Here is a 21,581-nt window from a genome sequence, read left to right on the forward strand (position 1 = left end):
GGGTGCAGTATGTAAATTATCATTTAAGGTATCCCCCCGAAAAATTCACCAACGGTTACGGCGCTCCCTAATTCAAAAGTAGAGCGCAGCTCTATGCGTGTTTTCATTTTGCGACATACTGGCTGGCACAGACAATGCGTGTCATGCGGCACATTGCAAACGGAGCAATGTGTGGCGCAACTGTATCGCTAATCCGGAGATCGCAAGAGGCAGCGCGGTGGTGACGCGCGGGCCCTATTCACAGCAGCCGCTGCAGACAGACGTCCTCTCATGCTATGCTTTGTTTCCACATATGGTATTGGTGGACGCGCTCGACCCATGCCATCGGTGAACAAGTCACGGCGTGCTACTTTGGCGCCATATCGTAGCGGTCGTTGCCTGAGAGCCCGTCTTTTGCGGCACTACGCTTTTCTTCGCACGCTATCGCCATACCTCTTCCTCTGATTTCCTCCGAGCGCTTTCTTCGCTATCGCCCTCTTTCATCCCCCGCTGGGCTCCACAGTCACTCTTTCATCCTTCGCTGTGGTTTTCCGCGCGATTATGCTGAGGGACGACATTGAACGCAGGAACAGGCGTTATGCTTGAACATAAGAGCTATGCTCTAAATGTTCAAACATGTAGTCACACGAAATTAAGGCGTAATTAAACTATCCCTGAATATGCTCTACATTCACGTTGTGCAATGTTTAGGAGAACGTACAAGGTCTAATACATCAAACATTAAAATGTCACCTTGTTTAGAGCTTCTCGAAGGATAGGCCCGATGTTTTCCACGTGTTTACTGTGGAAGGCCACGCCCAAGCTGTTGACATTACAGGCGAAGATGTTCTCAGCTTGAAGTTGCGTTACCATCTCTGCCACGGCTTCGGCAGGACCGGACACTGTCACAGAATCTTCAGCGTTGTTGCATGCAGGGTACACGTCAGTGGGACATCGCCTCTTCGCTTCTTCCCATGTAAGTCCTAAAGAAAAGTTTCCATCCGGAATAAATTGCCTCATTTCGTCTCCCGCCAGTCCTGCCAGCTACTCTTTAGCTGTGTTTCACATGAATATATCAAACTGCGACAAAAATATCCTAAAGGTATATACCTTTAGGATATTTTTGTCGCAGTTTAATACCAAGGGATCATTTTATCTAGCAAATGAAGGCGCGTCGACATTGTTGGTTTGATAAAGCGAGTGAATATTATGGAAGGTGAGTGCATACGCAACGCCACTGCGGCTAGGACTTAAAGAAATCAAGCAAATGCCATCTATTGCGAATCAATGGTATGTTCAACATTTTGCTGGTGGCTGGCTACCCAGCTTCCTTTGGGATTACGCGAAGTGTTACAAGCTCGACCAATGCATTTCTTTAAGATGAATCAATTTTTTGTGGCACGAGAACGTGTTGGCGACCACAGTAGCAAGACTGTGGTGACAACCACAGTGTGACGCCGACGGCATCATTTCTACTGCGGCCATTCGGTGTGAGCCTAAGACAAACAGTGTTGGATTGTATGTAAGTACTGGACGAGAGTGAGCAAGAGAAATGCTGATTGAGACGTCATCAGGCGTTTGCTGGGATATAATTGTACATACATATGGCTAGATCACGTGGCATACGTTAAAATGGCGGCAGCAATTTCACTTGGCGATGAAACGCTCAAAGGCGTTCGACCTGAGCAGGTCAGGAAGGTGGTACAGTGTCGCAGAGCTTGTATGTAGCGTTAGCTGCTACGAGGAAAGTACTGGGGAATCTAACGCATGTATCAGAGATGGCGCTGTCCAACACAGCGTCTCAAAGCACGAGTTAGAAAGGATATGAGAGATTGGCAGCTCACTTACGCGCACCCATCTCAAAGAATAGCCGCCTTTGGCCCATATAAATGGCCAATCGGGTCGTATTAAAAAAAAATGCAATAGAAACACTCTCGTGCGGAATTTCTCGTTTATGCTGCAAAGTAAAGTGATTGCCAGCATTTTGGAACAGAAATAGACAATATTTTTCCTGTGAGTAGGCGAGGTAACAAACCTAACGGACGCATCAGGAAATAAGGAAATTTCTTAAATGTTCACAGGTGTCAATTTTCGTAGGGGACGTAGTACCAGTCTCGTAAGCCCTCAGTAACTCAGCTCAACCATGACTTCTCCCAATCAGGACGGTTTGGTATATTCAGCCTTAAGCAAACTGAGCTTCCTGTTGAAGCCGTGAAATATTTAAAATAATATAGTGCAGACGACAGCACCGCTGTAAAACCGCCTTACGCCAATTCTGCTCACGGCTGAGTAGGCAAACTTGTTATCTGATTAGGCGGTACTTAGCGTGCACAGAAGAGCTTCCTGCTTTACAACTACTCAATATCTTATTAATAAAGCGTCCTCTGTGCTTTATAAGACAAACGTGAACACGGTTCATTTTGAGGACAGATTACGTCAGAGTTAGAGCGCGAAGTTTACTCTTGGGCCCTTTAACGTAAAACTATTCCAATATGTTTATATTCCAATCTCCTGACCTGACATTTGCTTAACCGCCGACGCAAGCATCGGGTGGTCACCCGCCGGGTTGTCTAAACAGACCAATCAAACGCTCACCTCGTTCATAGGAGGTCACTTTTGTTAGCTTGAAAGCAAATACCATTGCCTACACTGAGTAGTTTGTCTTATCTAATTGGCTTACAAGGGGCGAGGAGCACGCTCAAGTGGAGAGGGATTCAATGGGGACGATCCACCGCACTGAAAACGGATAACCGGATGAAGAGGGTGGTGCGGCGTCTGTAATTGGTCCGCTTTCCCTTACTTAGCTTATTGTGGCTCGTCGACAATCGCGGCGGCATGCAACGGAAGCTCAAGAACGACGCCAAAACGGATACTCAGAAAAGAAGAGCTGGCAGAATGAGGTCGTAAACGTGCCGAAAGTGCCCGAAAATGTTACATGACCACGCAAAAAGCTTTATTACCCGCAAATAGACCCATGCTCTCCGGCAGGTGCGAGTAGGCAGTGCCTGAGTGATTGGATGTAGCCATCTTTTATTCCTTTCGGAACGAGGCAGCCTGCGGCAATTCGGAAGAAAATTCAGTTTTGTTCGGCATATTAATGCATCTTCAACGCGTACACGTCTCTTTGCAGCAGTGAGTTTTTGCGGCTTTGGGACGTCGCGTGACAGGCAGGTGAAGTGGGTGCAGCCCGAAATGTTTTCACCAAAAGCCGAGGGCGAATGGCGAAAAGGCGTGGAATCAGAAATGAGTATTTTTGTTTTGTTCGATAAAATCACGCATAATCAGTGTGTACACGTCATATCACATGGGGAGCTATCGCGGTTTTCGTAACCTCGCGTGACAGACAGGTGAAGTGGGGGTGGTCCAAGAAAGTTTTTCACCAATGGTTGAGGGCTGATTGCAGTATTGGAATAGAAAAGTTTGGAATAGTTTTACGTTATAGCGCTCCTTGACTTCCAGCCACGTTGGCTCGGTTTTAATGCTGATATACAAAAATTCTATAGAGGCTGAAATATTCCAATTGCTAAATAATTACGGAAAATCTCCATTGCAACGTTGACCCTATTCTACGGTTCTGGTTTCGGGCGTTAAAACAAAAATACCAAGTCTTGAGAATCACATGGGCGAACTGGCCCAGTTGATACTTGCCTACTGCAGCCATGGATCCTTTGGGGGGATGGCTCAGTTCCGTGCAGCGGCCTCGCCAATAGGAAGAAAGCACTGCTTGCTCGGCGGTTAAGCCCCCGTCTGCGTACGCGCAACCAACCTCGCCCAGAGAGTGTCCGACTATGCCGTCCGCCTTGAGGCCCAAAGCATGAAGCACGTCCACCAGCGCAACCTGGGAATGAGAGAGTGGACAAAAACTTGTATGCAGCGCACAGTTTTGAATAATGGTAACATTTCTCTTTCATTATATCTCAACGCTACAAGTCAAATGTCTCAAGCAATGTTGACCTCATTTTCAAGCAGTAGTAAGTACATGAACAAACTCTCGCTGGTACACGAAGAGCAGACTTCAATTGCTTATTCGACTGGTCAATCTAGAGTGCTTTTTGTATAAGACAGCAAGTATGCTGTCCATCACCACAGGTGCTGACGGCCTGAAGGGGCCGTACGAGAGCCCAGCTAACGCTGCAAAAGGCGCTTATTCTGGCAGCGCAGCATTGCAGCTTGTCTGCACGGCTTCTGTAGCTCTGGTAGACCACATCAAAGCGATCAGGCAAATAGGCCATCAGCAGCGGGTTAAATCAGCAGTACACTGTGCCTCTTCTATTATCCTGCCCTGGACTGTCCGCAAAACGTCTGCGGCTTTCGGTCTGACTAGCTCTTACAGAAGGACACGTCATAGTCACGTGATCGGGGGCTGTCCGAAGCTTTGCTCGAAAGTACCGTGACCGAAAATCACTCTCCTGGCGGCCGTCGTCTGCTCGCAGCTAAAACCACACTATCTAGCGAATTCATTAGCGTGGCCTCCTCGATGGCGCAGCCCCGGAGGCCACGTCACCGACACAACCATAAAGTTGTGTCGCAGCCTTAGCGCCTACAACGAATTCGCAAAGCGCAGTTTACGTTGCGCTGTTGCTCTTCGTGCCGTTTACCCTCTGCAATTAAGCTAGTTCGCCTGCGAAATTGAAGCAGCATCCCCACACGCACGTAAGCAAAATCTCGATCTTGTCAAGCCAGTGCTCACGCAGAACACGCATGCCGATGTGCTCAAAGCTCGCGAGGCCGTCTCCGCCAGGCCCGACGGGCATGTAGGACAAAGCGCATGTACATCATGTACTAATCCTACAGGACAGAACGCAAAAGCTCGAACTTGGGACCAGGAGGGATAAACGGCGAAGCTCCGATGGTGTATCAGCTCAGCTACCAGAGTGAAATAGCCGCATGCTATGTGATATCCTTCCTCATGCACCAGCTTCAGTCACCTGGACAGTGAAGTCCATCTGTTTACTTCCCATATAGCAATGAGCGTGCAGGATTTAGTGAAACGCACAAAGAAATGCAAGATTGTGTGCTTGATCACTGTAGTTGTCTCTCAAAGAAACACGGAGAAAAGTTGACAGCCATTTCAGCAAACGCACAGAGGATAATGGTGAACGCCCGCACGCTCTCCAGACATTGACTAAATCACTTGACATTCTCGTTCGAATGCGTTGTTAATTCCTATTACTTGTGTTCTCTTACCAAATTTCGCGGGTTAGAGTGCCTTAGTTAACGATATCGTAATTAACTGTGCCTTAATACGCCTAAACACCAAAGGTCACAGGTTCGACTCCCACCAATGGTCGTGGGTTCGACCATCAACGATGGCACAATGAATTTTGGTGCCACTGAATTTTCGCCACAACAAAGGTCGTGGATTTCGGGTGCCTTAATTATTCTGGCGTCGAATAACACCATAGGTCGTGAGTTCGACTCCCAACAATGGTCGTGGGCCGGACCATCAATGGTGGCACCATCAATTTTGCCGCCATTGAATTTTGATCCAACCAAAGGTCATGGTTTGGTCTACCATAAATTTTGGTGCCATAACTTCGCACAGTCAATTTTTCGATAACACAGGACATCGGATTTTTCCACCCATGAGCAACTTAAGGCCTTAAAGCTGCGGTATTTTCACGCCTCATGAAAAGCTCACATAATGGCACCCAAAGCAACGATGTAACAGACGCGAGAGCTGCATGTACAATATTTGCCCTCTGAAACGCGTAAGGAGCGCTGAAGCACACGGCAGCTTTTATAATGTGACGCAGACACCGCGCGAATCTTTGTCAGACCGCTGTCGTCGGCTAGCTACTTGTGCTTGCGCGAGTGAAAATCATCTGACCGCTCCCACAATCCGTGGGCAGTCCGGAATTTCCGGTTCGTGAAAGAACGAACGTGCTTCCGACAACTCTCGCAGTTGTGGGTGGACATACCGAAGCCCACCGAACAAAATTGAATCGGACACAGCAGTTCCATGGAGGCCGGGGCAATCAGGGGCTGATAATCGAAGAGGACCATTATTTGTCTTCGTCATCACGCGAAGTGTCCTTCCGACGGCGCGCGCGCCTAAGGCGGCCTTAGGTCCCTAGATAAAAAAATCCCAAGGCAGCGACACTCATTTTTTCCTTGCGTCGTCCTCCTCAATCTCGCGCTCACTCTCTCTGTTATCCTTAATTCGCGTCTGAGATTAGTGCATTACTTGCACTTGATGTTCTGAATGGCTAGAGGTGATGTTTATTATTTCGTAGAAGATTGAAAACAAGTGCGCATGCACCAATGATAGAGTCAAATTTTGCCGAAAGGAAAATTATAGTCGCACTCAAGAAGTAACACGTACAGTGTTTTCGAGTGTGCGATCACAGCAAACATAGAAAGGGACACGGCGCTGTACTACTCTGTATCACATGTTCCGTGCAGCTCTGTGGAAGCTACCAGCGTCTCGACCACTGATGAAGGCAAACACAACAAAATGTTTTCGTCCGCGTTTTGTCGCCTTCTACCGACGCCTGTACGACCCGAAGAGTCCGCAGCATCCGTGGAATGTGGCGTACGCGTAGACATGCGAATAATATTCACTAAGCGTTAGCACCTGTGTTCCCATACCGCAAATTTTTGTCTCTGCTAAAGGTATCATAGTTCACGGAGGCAACTATATTTAGAGCGAAACGCAGCCTGCGTTGGAGCCCCGAAACGGCTGTAGGACCAGGTCGTCGGTGCAAACACACTGCCCAACGCCGGCGTTGGTAATAGCTCACACCAACAAATAATTCGGCGCTGTGACTGTATATTAATTATTATTATTATTATTTACAATACTGCCAGTCTCATATCGAGACCGTAGCAGGTGGGCATATGATTATAGATGCAATGCATGTTTTATATGCCGAATGGTAAGAACATCAAAACATGTATATGGAAATATATCAAACAGGTTCAATGCACAATTTTACAACACTAATAACATGAATTACAAGAGCAACTCACATAAATAGTACACGTCAGGTTACATGTGCGTAAAGATTATTACAATGTTATAAAAACAAAGAAACAAACAAAGGAGGTAAATTTTTAGCTATAGTTATGAAAATGGGAGTTTCTGGCGATTATATGTGCATAAGAATTATTCTTTCCTAACTACTTATTTCATCTTCTAATAACTTACCAAAATCAGACTGCGATACTGTGTTATTCATAGATGCATCGAGGTTATTCCACTCGCGAACAACACGGGGGAGAAAGGAAGACTGAAAAGTATCGTTATGACAAAGGAACTCGTTCACTGTATATGGATAATTATGAGGAAGTGCGCGGGATTTAGAAAAGATAACGTATTCAGAGGCATTTATTTTTAGTCGGCTGTGTAGTAGTTGATGCAGAAATTTTAGACGAGCTCGTTTTGCTCGAATGGCCATTTTTGCAAGCCCTGACTGTCTTAGGAGAAGAGTAGTGGAATCACTGCGCCGGTATTTTCGGTGGATAAACCTAATTGCTTTCTCTGCATCCTTTTCAGTTTAGATATGTTTGTTTTAGTGTAAGGGAACCGTACGACATTAGCATACTCAAGGACAGGTCTCACAAATTTAATTGAAGTTAAAAGGTTGAGGTTAGTTGGTGCCAACCGCAGGCACCTTTTAAGAAAAAAGAGTTTTCGTAATGCACAAGAAGTAATGTTGTTAATATGTGATGTCCAGTTAAGGTCGGACGTTATTGTTAAACCAAGATACTTATGCTGTTGAACTCTTGTTACGAGGCTGCCGTTAAGTGTGTAGGAAAAGCGATGAGTGCTTTTTTGTCGTTACTGTCATACAAACCGTTTTGTTTGTATTATTGGTTATTTGCCAGTTATCACACCCTTCGGGTATTTTTGCTAGTGCATTATTGAGCAGAACATGATCCTGGTGATTACGTATTTCTCCGTATCTTATGTAGTCGTCTGCAAACAGTTTAATTTTACAATCATTGTTATGTGTAATGTCATTGATAAAAACCACGAATAACAGCGGACCTATTACTGAGCCCTGTGGGACTCCTGATGTGACAGGCACCGTAGAAGATGCAATGTTTTCGATGACGACAAATTGGGATCGGTGAGATAAAAAGATTTTTATCCATGCAGTAATGGGTACACTGCCAATCGCAGCTATAATTTTGGCACTTAGTTTAGTATGGCATATACAATCAAACGCTTTACTGAAATCTAGTAAAACTAGGTCACTTTGATTATGATTATTAATACTTAAAGCAAGATCGTGTACCACCTCTGCTAGCTGAGTGACTGTCGATAAGCCTCTTCTAAAACCGTGTTGAACATCTACTAGAATATGTTCTTCGAAATATGCAGGTAAATGTTTGAGAATAATGTGTTACAAAATGTTACATGATGTGCTGGTAAGTGAAATTGGTCTGTAGTTAGATGGCAGGTTAGTATCACCTGACATATGAATCGGTACAATTTTGGTAATTTTCGAATCTTCAGGTAGGTCTGACGTCAAAATTGACTTGCTGTAAATGAGGCCAAGGTATTTACTGTTACATTAAGCATATCTTTTCAAGAACTCGTTGGGAACGTTATCGGGATTGTTTGCTTTCTTCACGTCTAACTCAAGTAACTGCTTCAATATTCCGGAGTCATTTATTGTTAATGTGTCAATAGTGGATAATGATGACGGTGTTCACTGCCTGCCTGCCCTGCCCTGCCCTGCCCTGCCCTGCCCTGCCCTGCCCTGCCCTGCCCTGCCCTGCCCTGCCCTGCCCTGCCCTGCCCTGCCTGCCTGCCTGCCTGCTGTAACTCTGGGATTTCATCTTATTTGCAATAAACTCTTCCTCAACCGTTCCTTGAGGTTTGCTTGGCCGACAGCAGGGGTGAACGCTCCTCTAAATATCTTAACCTACCCCACATCGCCCGCGCGGTGTCTAGATGGCGGTCGCTCGTCGCCGTCATCGCACACCATAGAAGATAAAGACGACACTTATATGTGCGCGGCACGCTGATGCAGCACCACCAGGCTTGTACGCTAAGACGTCAGTTACAGCGCAGCATGCACATAAAGCATGAGAAAGCAGGACGAACATACCTGCAGACTCAATACGTGCTGTTATATAGTGCTTCATGGGAAACACATAAACCAAAACCTAATGAAGTGTTTAAAAACCTCCAAACCCTAGAAAAGATACTGAAGATAATATTTTGGAAATAAGGCATTAGTTGCGGCTCCCTCTGCCATGCTGCTCCATGGTGCCGCGCAAATAGTAGCGGTACAAGAACGAGTCAGGTGGAGCGGGAGCCAAAACTAAAACATCATGATGCTGTGCTCCCGCGGGGCAACCTTCCGTATGATGACGTCAGGATATGTAGATCTCCGGGCAAGCGAAAGGAAAACTGCCTTCGATATAAACGTTTTAAATAAATTAGTGCGCTCCCATGCCTATGAGTGTTCTCCTAACGTTTTGAGGCACAAGGTTTCTGCTTCACAGAAGCAGAAATCGAGAGGGCTTTGAGCAAGCTCACCCGCAACACGGCGCCGGGGTACGACAGAATAAACAAGACACTCCGGAACATTGAGGGACCCTCTGTAGACGCACTCTTAAAATACATCAACGAGTGCTGGGAACACGGTAAAGTACCACCGGAATGGAAACATGCCGAGGTAACCATGATACCTAAACCAAACAAGCCCATCAGCGTGCAGAACCTTCGACCTATATCCCTCACCTCGTGTGCTGGAAAACTCTATGAGCACATGGTGCACAACCGCATGATCGAACGTCTCGAAGACAACGGACACGTCCCAAACACCATGTTTGGATTTAGAGCTCACCTGTCCACGCAAGACGTGTTACTGCAGATCACAGAAAAAGTCATCGACAAACTGGACACGCACAGCAAAAGAGCCATCCTCGCACTTGACGTGAAAGGGGCTTTCGACAACGTGTCAGACGAAGCCATACTGCAACACCTCAACGTATATATCTGCGATAAAAATATATATAATTACATCAAAGCTTTATCAAAGCTGAATTACATCAGCAGAGGAGCTGGGCCTAGCCCTGGCTATCGCAGCGTGCAAGAAGACCTTGGTTACTGTGGTGACGGACTCGCAAGAAGCATGCAGGAGATATGTGAACGGAAGGATCGGGAAGGCAGCACTTCAGGTCTTGACCAACACCGACACAGAAACAGCACAAATCCTCTGGACGCCGGGACACTAGTCTCTCGCGGGGAATCAGGCGGCGCATGCCGCGGCTTGAGATCATGCACGCCGAGCCATCTCCGACACGCAGAGAACACGGACCAACGACTGCGACGAGGATGATGAACGGATATCCAAGAAGTACTCGGACATCCTGGCGCACTACAGGAAGCAGAGACGTCGCTACCCGCCCGCGCATAAGACGATATGCAGGGAGCAAGCGGTAACCTGGAGAAGACTCGAGGCTAGAGCCTACCCGCATGGAACACTGCTGCACGCCATGTATCCGGGCACCTAGGGGCGAGACTGCAAGTTCTGCCCGCCGGACACGCCCAACACCTTGCGCAATATGGTGCTGGAGTGCAGAAATAACCGCGAAGTACCACCGTCATCATGACCACCAGGCGATAGCATGCAGGAAGAAGCGGACATAAAGGAAGAATCGGAAGACCACTGGGAGGCTCTGCTGGTGACGCAAGACCCTGACAGCCAGCTATGGTTGGTGAAAAGGGCTCGGGCGGCGGCGGCGGCGAGCCATGGCTACCTGGACTGAGGAGGCCACCCACCTTAGGGCTCAAGAAGCCTCGTGTAACAAAAAAGTTTATTTCTCTCTCTCTCTTCAAATCTTTAATGTATACATATGCATTACCTTAACAAAAGAGTGGCTGATGCGCGGGTTCTGTGGTTTTTTCTTTCTTTTACTAATCGCGCTGTTAACGAACCACTTGCAAGAGTGATCATGCACTTGCACCAGCAAGTCTCCTTTTAAACATAATAAACTGTGGACCATTAGATCAGTATAACAATGTCTGCAGTCATTCCAAGTGCTCCTCCTTACCACTGCCGAACCCCCGCAGACACCTCTACTCGGCGATGGTTCGGCAGTGGCAAAGGTTATTGAATGGCAACAGTACATGTCCTGCCCGCTCACGCTTCCTCCACAGAACTGAACTTTTGCGGGCAAATGCAGGCCGAGCGCTGAAGCTTCAGGTTGACAAGCAAGTTGGCAGCGCAGCCGATTTGCAGAATCTGGGAAGTGGATTATTTATTACGAAGTCAATTTGTTCTTGCCAGCGTTCTAATTTCGCTGAATAGTGCCATTTCAGTACTCACCTGAATTGCCGTGATGGCGACAAAAGGCGCCACCATGGTACTCATTCGCGGCTCGTCACTAGTCACCAGGTCGATAAGGTCGATGCCGAATCGCTCTAGCAGCAGTTCATGGGACTTCCTGATAGAGTGGGCGAAGACGTCAAAGTGCATCATCTGGCGCGCCATGCCGTTCCACTGGCAGCCCATGCCAGTGAAGACGAACCACAGTGGTGGGTTCTCGCACGGAACCTCGTGGACAGCTTTAACGACCTCCCGACCCGAGTTGTCCACGGGTATAATGGCGAAGCCTCGATACGGAAACAGCTTCACTCTTGGCTGAGCGACGCGACTCAGCAGGGCGTACCCGGAGTCTGGGTATAGTCCTTCGGCCTCTAGCCGATCCAGAGTGCGCTGCAAAAATGGCGTGAACAAACCGAAACATTATAATATTTCATAGTAGCGTGAGCAAATCTTAGAAACTTTGCTTTCTTGCCGTTCGGAACTTCGTTGATGCACCACTAGGTGTTGCAACTCTAAACAACATTCCTAAGCCTGAAGAACACTAGAATGTTTATGATTGATTTGCGATTGTATTACAATATCGTAAGGTTACGTTGAAAAATACATATTTTCCCGTAACCCTCAGCCTCGGAAATCTACTTCCCCCTGATATCATTGAAGTTGGCTGCAGCGACAAATTTGTCACAGGTCTCCGTAATAATTATGTCTGATTTGTACGACATATTATTTGTTCGGGTCAGTATGAATTTGACCGGTAATTTCTAATTGTGTTGTTTTTACCTGTGCTTTTTATCCTTTGTCATAATAATGTTCTCTAACATGTGGCCGCTCACCTGTCTAAATATCCCTGTGCCGTCTCCTATTTGCACCTGCTGGGTGATTGCAGGAATACTATTAACTAAGTACAGCAACGTGCAAGATGGGCCGCATTTTTACAGACACTACATGCCTTCTTACTCTCTAAAGTCAGCAGGTGGAACAAGTCATTGAGGTTTCTTGTGGCTTATAGGTAGTGGGCTTTTTCGATTTAGCGAGAACATTGTGAATAGATTAGAACGCGAAATAACGAGCGAGAAAGATTGGACTGTGACACACACCTGCGCGTTACCGCGCGTTCAGTCATTTTGCGACACGCTGCAACGTTTGGGAAGCCTAAGCACAGAGGCGTGACGTGTTACTGTGACAGCAATCATACGGATAATCCGGACATGTTCACGTTGTTGGTGTCGCCATTAAACTATCTCAATTGCGAGGCGTATGCGCCACCCATCACTTGTTGAAGCACACGTGATCGTCGAAGGTAAGACGGCAAGCCAGCCAGCGCGATCCGAGAAGGACGGTAGTTTCATACGACTATAAATGATAACATTTTAAAGCGTATATATTTTTTGGGGGAACTAACCATGATTTTACTGTCTAACCTTTTTCGTGGGCTGATCGCGAAGCTTCGTTCAGACTAACACATCGGCGAAAACCACATGGTAGTACCAACGAGCGGTTGTACCTCCTATAGCGGCTCCTTGGTCTTCCTGGGTTGCAGCCCCACTTGGACCACGCTACTGCGTTATACTGGGGCTCCTCAAGGAAAGCGCTCGAGAGATTAAAAAATAAGTTCTTTCGGTCTATTCTGGATGGTCGTCTACCTGTCGGCCCAGCCCACGACATGTACCATAGGCTATGGGGCCTCATTTGCATTCCTATAGCGCGGTGACCCGGATGTGGTCTGAACGCACCACCCCTGCGCATCGACGCTGCACCCATAGAATCGTGAGGCAGCGGCCCGGTAGGCGGTGTGGTCGTTATCGGCAAAGGTGTCATGCTCCAAGCGCCGAACGACACAGCAGTTGTGGCCTCGGAAAGTGTATCGGTGGTCCAGCTAGAACTACTGCAGTTCTCGCCGGACAACATTGCTGTGTGGTTTACCCAGGTGGAAGCTCCTTTTGACCTTTGACGCTTCACCAGTCAGAAAAGTAAATACCTTCTTGTACACGAGTGCTGAGGTCAGTGTCATTCCCACTACATGTACTGACCGTGAACGTTCTCCGATTTCCAGACCACTTCTAGTAGTCAACAATTGAAAAATCGGAACTTATGAACAACGTTCCCTCACACTTGATATCGGTCTAAATCGCACTTTTCAGTGGGTGTTTATAGCCGCCGACATGCATTTGGCCACTTTGGGAGCAGACAATCCTCAGTGCATTGAGCCTCAGCGTCGACCTACGCACGCGTCGCCTCGTAGACACTACGACATTCGTGTCTGTTAAAGGACTTCTTGCGCGAACCACTTACACCACGCGGAAAGCCCCGTACGCGCCTTCAGACTTTCACCTCGATACTTGCTTATTTAGACGCCATCACCAGGTCACATCACCTGGAGCTCCCAGTTCCTCAAACTGTGGAGCATCACATCATCACCACCACGGCACCTCTAGTTTCTTGTCCACCTCGTCGACTTGCTGGGTACCTACTTACGTAGAGTATTTGACCACAATCTTCAATTATGGATCGTTCATTCATTCTGGTGTAGCTGGTCAGCTGCTCTCCACATCCACATAACTTCCGATGCGACCCCGGCGACTGGCGTCTGGGCAGCGACTACCACGCTCTTAATGCCCATGTAGCCTCCGATCTCCCCCCCCCCCCCCCTATCCGCTAATCCACATACCACAACTTCGCGTCTCTCTCGCTGCCACGACCATCTGCTGCAAAACTGATTGGGTTAAGGCCTACCATCAGATACCGGTAGAGCCTGCTGATATTCTGAAGACCGCCATTGTCATCCCAATTAGCCTCTTTGAGTACATGCTCGCGTCATTTGGGCTCAGAAAGTAAGCAGAAACGTTTGAACGATTTATCAAGAAGGTTGTTCGTGGACTTGATTTCGTGTCCGCTTATATCGACGACCTACTTGTTGCAAGTTCATCCGCTTAACAACACGCTTCCCATCTGCGCAGGAGATTTGTACTGTTTCAGGTGAGTGGTCTCGACGTTCACCCAGATGAATGCGGTTTCACCATTGCTGGCATCGAATTACCTGTCCATCATTTAACACCTGAGTGAGCGTGACCCTTGTACAAAAATGCAGGAGATTCACCGAGTTGAAATCTCTATACAGCAAAGATACAGCGATCTACACAGCGAAATCTCTATACAGCGAAAATTGGTGATTATTGAATGTCCGCACAATATCAAAAGGAAGGCTTATTAAGTCATTATAGAGAGGTTGATACAATTGTGCTGTTCCTTACGCGAATACAAGCTTTTGTGTTCTTCATTTGTTTCCCCAGCACTGCCGGTGACGCCGCTGCGGTGATGATAACATTTATTGGCCTCCCCACTGAAATGGGGCCGTCACAGTTAGAGAACTAGCCTGCTTGATTTAATCAGGTATACTGCATATGTTTTTCATTCCGACATTTTTGTATACATCTCCGCAAACTTTTTTTTCCTCATGACTTCGCTATCCACCTTTTATCTTTACCTAGGCCTGCAACGAATCCGCTCGCATCAATTTCGCCCCTTTTTTCTCGGTGCTCGCCCGTGATAATGCTCGCCTCAGCGGATAATGAGGAAGATGATGCAGTGGCGGCCAGCACCTTTGAACCGGATGGAGCCACGCAATGTCCTGGGCTGCAGGGTCTAAAAACTTAAGAAAGAAAACGGGCATATTGTAGGTCGCTAGACAATCCGGAGTCACATCCGACGCACACTGCTCCACCATCCAGTCGGTCGCTTTTTCATGGCCTCCACAATGCAGTTCGGGTCAACGTCCATTCGCCTCGTGATTTCCCTCGTCTGCCTCGAGCGTGTGGAAACCAAGCATGTTTTAACCAAGCTAGCGTCTGCTGCTAACCAGCTAACCCGTGAAATGGCAGAGGTCTTGCACCTAAACAAAAGAGGAAATAACTGCGTAAGCCACGCATCAGTCTTGCTACATAATCAGGAATTCAAGTTTTTTGATAGTTAGACTTTCCTGAAGTTTTAACGTTGCCTTTGAATGACTTCTCCCGTGATCTCTGACATGCATGCACAGCCGTCGTACTCCGTTTTTGTGAGCATATATTTGCTTCCTTTCAATAAAATTTTTCATAAATTTTACAGTTTAAAGATGGAAGTAAACCAACTAGCCCAGTTGTCGATTCTGTTACTGCACTTTGTGCACATACCGGTGCCTTGGAATCGGCTGTGGTGTACGAGAGTGCGGAGAGCCACTGCTTTCGCCTCGAACAAGAGGCTGCTTCCAATGCTGTTATCATATAAGCACTCCACACCTTTCTTGCTTCTCCGGTAGAGCTTAAGTGTGGACTTGGACTTCATTCCCTTGCTCCATATGGTAGTTTCGGCTTCCTTTAGGCGTCGGCTGACCTCGGTAGACCACGTGGTGGCAGGGTCGGCTGTGATTCCCTCATCAACCAAACCATACTTCTTTTCGATATGATACACTCGGCCTGTCGAGTCGGTTCTCATGCATGTCGCCGAGAGGTACTCGTAAATTCGGCACCTCCCCCCTCCCCGTGCGCGGCAGGAGTTAGAGACGGCCTCGGTAGGCGATGTTGCTCGGAGCTTCCTATGCCTCAAAGCTCGACCACCTACATCTCTTTGCGCAGTCTCATTGGTTACCTGGCCATGGCATACAATGGAAGTGCGTGCTGCCTCCCTCTGCTGACACTCCAGCCAGTCTGGTGTTGTTCATAAGACGGAAATAATTGCATTTGAAAAAGTGATGCCGGGTACGTGGACCAGTTTTCGTAGATCACAATCCACCGACGTTGCGCCCGAAGAGCCGTCTGTGGCAATGCGCTCTCGTGGAGGCTGTACTTAGCTACCTCGGCGCAAAAGGTGACCCCGAGGTGCCTGAATTCGTTACGTGTAGCCACCTGTTCTACCGGGAGAGTCAGGGCAGCTGGATCGGCACTCTCTCCAGCCAGACGAAGAACCGCCGACTTCCTTCTACCGAATCATAGCCTCATGTATGAGATTTCCACCTGGCAGCTGTCCAGGAGGGCCGGTAGATGTCTGTTCTCTGCCATGATCAAGTAGTCCTCCCCGAACGCTAAGCCAGGGATGCGGCGGTTCTCGTTTGCACTGCTTGTTCTAAACCTCAGATGGAACCGGTGGCCCGTGTTTAGGAACTTTGATTCAGGCCTTAGGTGACAGCACTTGCACGTGACAAAGCGGAGCCTAAATATTCCGGCATTTCGTTATCCGTATAGTATTTGTTTTGTATAGAAGAGACGTGACGGCATGCAATATTCGGACAGGCAAGTGAAGCGTGGCGAGTGTGGAACGACCTCGTAAGATTTCTCCAAATCGACAAAGCCGCTCTCATTTAATGCAATTTCGGCACACTGCGCGATGACAAAACATTGACGCTCAATCGTCTGCCTGGTCTAAAGCCGTTTTCCACCTGCGTGAATAGCACCTCCGCCTCAGCCCAGAAGCTCAGACATTCCTTGATTACTCTAGTAAACAGGCAGTACAGCACAGTGGTCACGATAAAGGGTCGTTGATGCTGAATGATACTTGCATCTTCATCCCGTTAGAGAATCAGATTCACTTTTCCATTATGCCAGTCTTCAGGCACAGGTTAACTATCAATGACAGCTGCGGGCAACTTGGCATGCTGGTCCCTGGAGTTCACGCCTATACAATCGATCAAGCGCGCTGGCATGTCATCAGTACTCCGAGTTACGCGAGCACTTATCCCTCTCATAGACCGGTCCACCATAAGTCTCGAGAGTGCCCAACAAGGTGCCTCGTTACACACTGTGCATTCGGTGGAGGAGGGGACCGGTTGTCTCATCGCTCTGGTGGGTGTCATCATCCCGGTTCGGGAGACGGAACAACCAAGCAAAGTGTCGTGTGGGGTAAAGCCCCTTGATAATTTGAAAGTAGCAGCACTCTCCTCCTAACGGCGCATTCCTCCACGATTCTCCTCGCCCGCCGGCTGCGCACGGCGCGCTTTTCTTCCTGGGCTCCCGCGAACGGCCGCATGATTCTATGGAGGCGTGTTATATTGGGCCAGCTGCGCGCCCCAGTGGGGTTGAAAATTTTGACAAATGCTAATAACAGCTTCGATAATGCTGGAGGCAACGTTTATGAGGAGGTTGGTTTTTTTCTTAAAGCCGTATGAACGGGGTATGCCGATGTAGCTTTGAGGCGAGTTCTATACTCCAGACAATTTTTCTGCCACATGATCAGATGCTTTACTTCGTGCGTCTGATCTAGTATTGCTTGTGACACATCCCTTTGTGTGTGGCTTATTAGGCGAAAGCCTTAGACCTCTGTTTCAAGGTCCCGTTGTGAGCTGCAGAAAATATCACGTGACCGAAGGAAGGCGGGAAGCGAACCAAAGCATGTGCAGCCGCGTATGAGAGATGATTAATGATAAGCAAAGTATAGATTGATTAGTGATTGGATTAAGATGAATTCGGGTGTATTAAGGAGGATTAAGGTGGATTAAAGTCGATGAAGGTGAATTAAGGTGCGCAAAGGAGCACTAGGTTGGATGAAGGTTGATGAATGTGGATTAGGGTGGATGAAGGAGCGCTGAGGTGCATTAAGGACGATTATAGTGGATTAGGGTGCATTAAAGTGCATGAAGAAGGATAAGGGTTGATTAAGGATTAAGGTGCATTAAGGAGGATTATGGTGGGCTAGGGTGAGTTAAAGTGAATGAAGGAGAATTAGGCTGGATTAAGAAGGATTCGGGTGGACTGAGGTAGATGAATGTGGATTCGTCTGGATTAAGGTGAATTAGTGACGATTATAGTGGATTAGAGTGGATTAAGATGAATTAGGTAGCATTAGGGTTGATTACGGAGGATTAAAGTGCTCTAAGGAAAGTTAGAGTAGATTAAGGTCGATGAAGGTAGATTAGGGTGCATTAAGGAGTACTTTCGTGGATTATGGTGGAATAAAGTGAACGAAGGAGGATTAAGGTCGATGAATGTGGATTCGGTGGATTAATGTGCATTAGGAGAATTATGGTAGACTAATCGGTCTAATACTCAATGGACCCTAATTCCCCTTAGTCCACCCTAATCCACCTTCATCCACCTCAATCCACCTTAATACAACCTAATCAACCTACATCGCCCCCAATGCACCTTAGCCTACCCAATACGGTCTTAATCCTCCTTTATCAGCCCTAATAAATCATAATCCGCCTTAATCCTCCTTCATTCACCTTAATCCTTATTCGTGCACTTTAATTCAGCTTAATCCGGCTTAGTAGTCCCAACGTACCTTAATACACCCTAATCCACCCCTATCAAACCTAATCCAGCTCCATGGTCCTTAATCCACCTTAATCTACCGTAATCCATCCTAATTGGTCCGAATCCTCTTTTATCAACGCTAATTCATTTTAATCGGCCTTAATCTTCCTTTATCCACCTTAATCCTCCCTAATCCTTGTTTATGCACCCTAATCGGTCTTAATATCCTTTCATCAACCTTTCACCTTTATCCACCATAATCCTCTTTAATCCTCCTCCCCCACGTTAATCATTATTCATGCATCTTAATTCTTAATACATTCTAATCCACCATAATCTTCTTTAATATGCTCTAATAAACCTTAATCCTCCTAATCCACCTTATGCCAATCACTAATGATTCATTAATTAACTTGGGTAATCATTCTCTTATACAGGAAAGGACATGCTTTAGGTCACCTCTGGCCCTCCTTGGGTCACGTGATACTTCCAGTTTACAACGCGACCTTGAAACATAGAGATCTAAAGGCTTTCGCCTTTAAACTTGAAAAAAGAAACTCTATGTTTACTAGCTAACGCTCATCACCTGCAATGCCACGGGTACACTTGCCACTAATTTTTTAAGTGCGCAAAGCAGAATCTGTAATGCTGCACTTCCGACTGAATAACAACAGTTAGCGACCTGCGAGGTGATGGAGCCGCCCCAGAATATTAAGCATACTGAGAACAACCGCAACAAAAACGCTGGTGGGCAGGTCGGAAGAATGAAACAAAAAATTCAGCATTACGGGATGCTTTGCTACGAGCTATCAGAAAGACGCCTCAGCTCGCAAACAACGCTGTTCTTTGTCGGAACCGAGTTCTTTCGGCCAATGTCACGCAGCCACTGCTTCCTGCGCAAGCCGTCACGCTTTCCTAGTGGTATCATAAAAACGGCATAACCATCTTCAGGCTTCTTGCTCCAGTTATATGCGCAACAGCCCGGCATAGCGCTAGCTTAGAGATCAGGAAACACAGCGTACAACGTGCGCTACGCCGTGCCCGCCGTGCTCAGGAGGAAAATGGCGCGAACGAAAAAGAAAAACACAAGCAAAACTCAAATCCGCGCGTTTCCAAGGGCAACGGCAGGGAAACCAATCGTCGTGCAGAAAAACGGTGGTAAAACTGGTTGCCGCGAGGGAACGCGCAAGGGGCGAGGAGGTCGCGCAGCAGCGGCAGAGTTCAAAGAGTGTCGCTACTTTCGAATTATCAAGGGACTTTAGTGTGCGGTAGAGGCGAGCGGCATCTAGTGGCGGTGCAAGCAACCTTCGGCCGCGCGCGGCACGTGTACTCCGCTGTGATTTCTCGGCCTATTCGGTAAGATGAAAGCAAGGCCGCAGCACCCGCGGTCACGAAATGCGGCGAGTTTCGCAAGGAAAAGCTTCACTTTTAAAAGTACAGGCTCTGCGAGCGTTCCCACGGCGACTTTCTATACGAACGAAATGCTTCCTTCCCAGGATTGCACAGATCATTCTTCCCCTACCGACTTTCTCTAGTGTGCACTGTCTCCTACTAGCTCACTGGAGGGGGCGGGTGCCGCCGACAAGGCATTCACAGCTGCCCTTGTCGGCGACAAGCGCATCTTGTCGAAGACGCAGGTGCTGCGCCTCAGTTCAGAAACCCTTCCAGCATAGGCGATAGCCTCCGCCCACAGTCCCTGCACGGGGCTACGATCTGATTCATAAGGAAATGGCGCTCGAACGGCTTGTTGGCTCCCAAGAACATCTAACGTATGCTGGAAACGCCAACCATAACAGATGGTGCAACATAGTCCCACAAATAATGGCCTCCTAAAGCATGCTGAACGCATTCTTGGACAGTAATCGGGATTGGGTCTTATTTTGTTCAATTCGGTTAGCATCCATAGGGCTCTTCGCGCACTTTTCGGAAGCTATCTGTCTTCTTGTTGGCCTATATTTCTGCCTGTCAGTGCCTCTGACCGCCTTCCCCCAAGATTGGTTCAGTCGGTAGTCCAAGGTCTAATGGGTAAATCGTCGGGTTGCTGTGCTGACGTAACCGAGTTCGAAACCAATCACCCGACCAACATTTTTCACGAATATTTGACGTTGGGTAAAACTTAAGAATGGCGCGACACAGCATATACAGACACGAAAGACGGGATGAGTGCCAACTACCTGCTAAGTTATTCAGGAAAATTTACGATGAAGTAAAACTCAGGCGCATGCATTTAAAGACAGCATTCAACAAAAACAGAAACGAAGAACGACCAATATCATTTAGATACCCAATATCCGTTCTCCATGTCTGCGTATTTTTGCCGTGCTATTCTTAAGTTCGAATTATGGATGAACTAACGCAGCAGGAAGTTTTAGTCAGCATGACAATGGGTATGTACTGCTGTTCAACGAACCTCGTTCTCCCCAAATTTGGTCACGGGGCATGTGAAACAGGCTTGTGCAGCTTTTACACGGACTGACAACTGGCTAGAATGTGTTGCGAAACTGATGAAAATGAAATGACGAGGATTTATAATGAGAGAATTCTGTCCGCTGTTCGCGGTTTAAGTAGGAATGATAATCTTAAATTCGCAAAAACAGTTTCCAAAATCAGTAAGTGGGGATGCTTGGCGGTGAAATCTTGGTGCTTCATATGTAGTCTATGAGATTCCTGCACTTCAGTCGGCCGTTATGAAGTACAGCAATATTATTGCTTAAGATTGCATTTGCTGATTACACTTGCACTTTATACTATGCTTCGGAAACAAAAAGCGGACGCATGGCTACGGCAACACGCTGAACTGCGTATCATGTGTAAAAGCAACATGTCATTTTGAATTCGATTGGTTTTGTTTTGACTACTTACATACGAAAACAGTTGAACAGGAAACCACAAAAACAGGCAATTGTTATCGCAGAAATGCTTTAACACTTTGGAAAACATGAATCGCAGGAACATCGACTTGATAATTAAAATAATACTGTTCTCGCATTTACACTGCACTTGTCATCTGACACCCAATAATGTCGGCCAATAATGGCTATCACACTCGCCTATCACTGTTTTCAGCATGCTTCCAGTGAATGACTAC

At 47.3% G+C, this 21,581-nt stretch overlaps 1 protein-coding gene across 1 annotated transcript in view; it reads right to left on the reverse strand.

Annotated features, from left to right (window-relative positions):
• Positions 1 to 21,581, reverse strand: part of LOC126526149 (fatty acid synthase-like) — a 141,158-nt gene that overhangs the window by 88,290 nt on the left and 31,287 nt on the right. Inside the window, exons 7-9 of the mRNA XM_050174097.2 lie at positions 11,271 to 11,660; positions 3,628 to 3,817; positions 733 to 962 (exon numbers count right to left, since the gene is read on the reverse strand). Of these exons, the coding sequence (XP_050030054.2) occupies positions 733 to 962; positions 3,628 to 3,817; positions 11,271 to 11,660 (810 nt within the window). The remainder of the gene's footprint in view (positions 1 to 732; positions 963 to 3,627; positions 3,818 to 11,270; positions 11,661 to 21,581) is intronic.

The sequence above is a fragment of the Dermacentor andersoni genome, chromosome 8, assembly GCF_023375885.2.
Source record: "Dermacentor andersoni chromosome 8, qqDerAnde1_hic_scaffold, whole genome shotgun sequence".
In the NCBI taxonomy this organism is placed as follows: Eukaryota; Metazoa; Arthropoda; class Arachnida; order Ixodida; family Ixodidae; genus Dermacentor; species Dermacentor andersoni.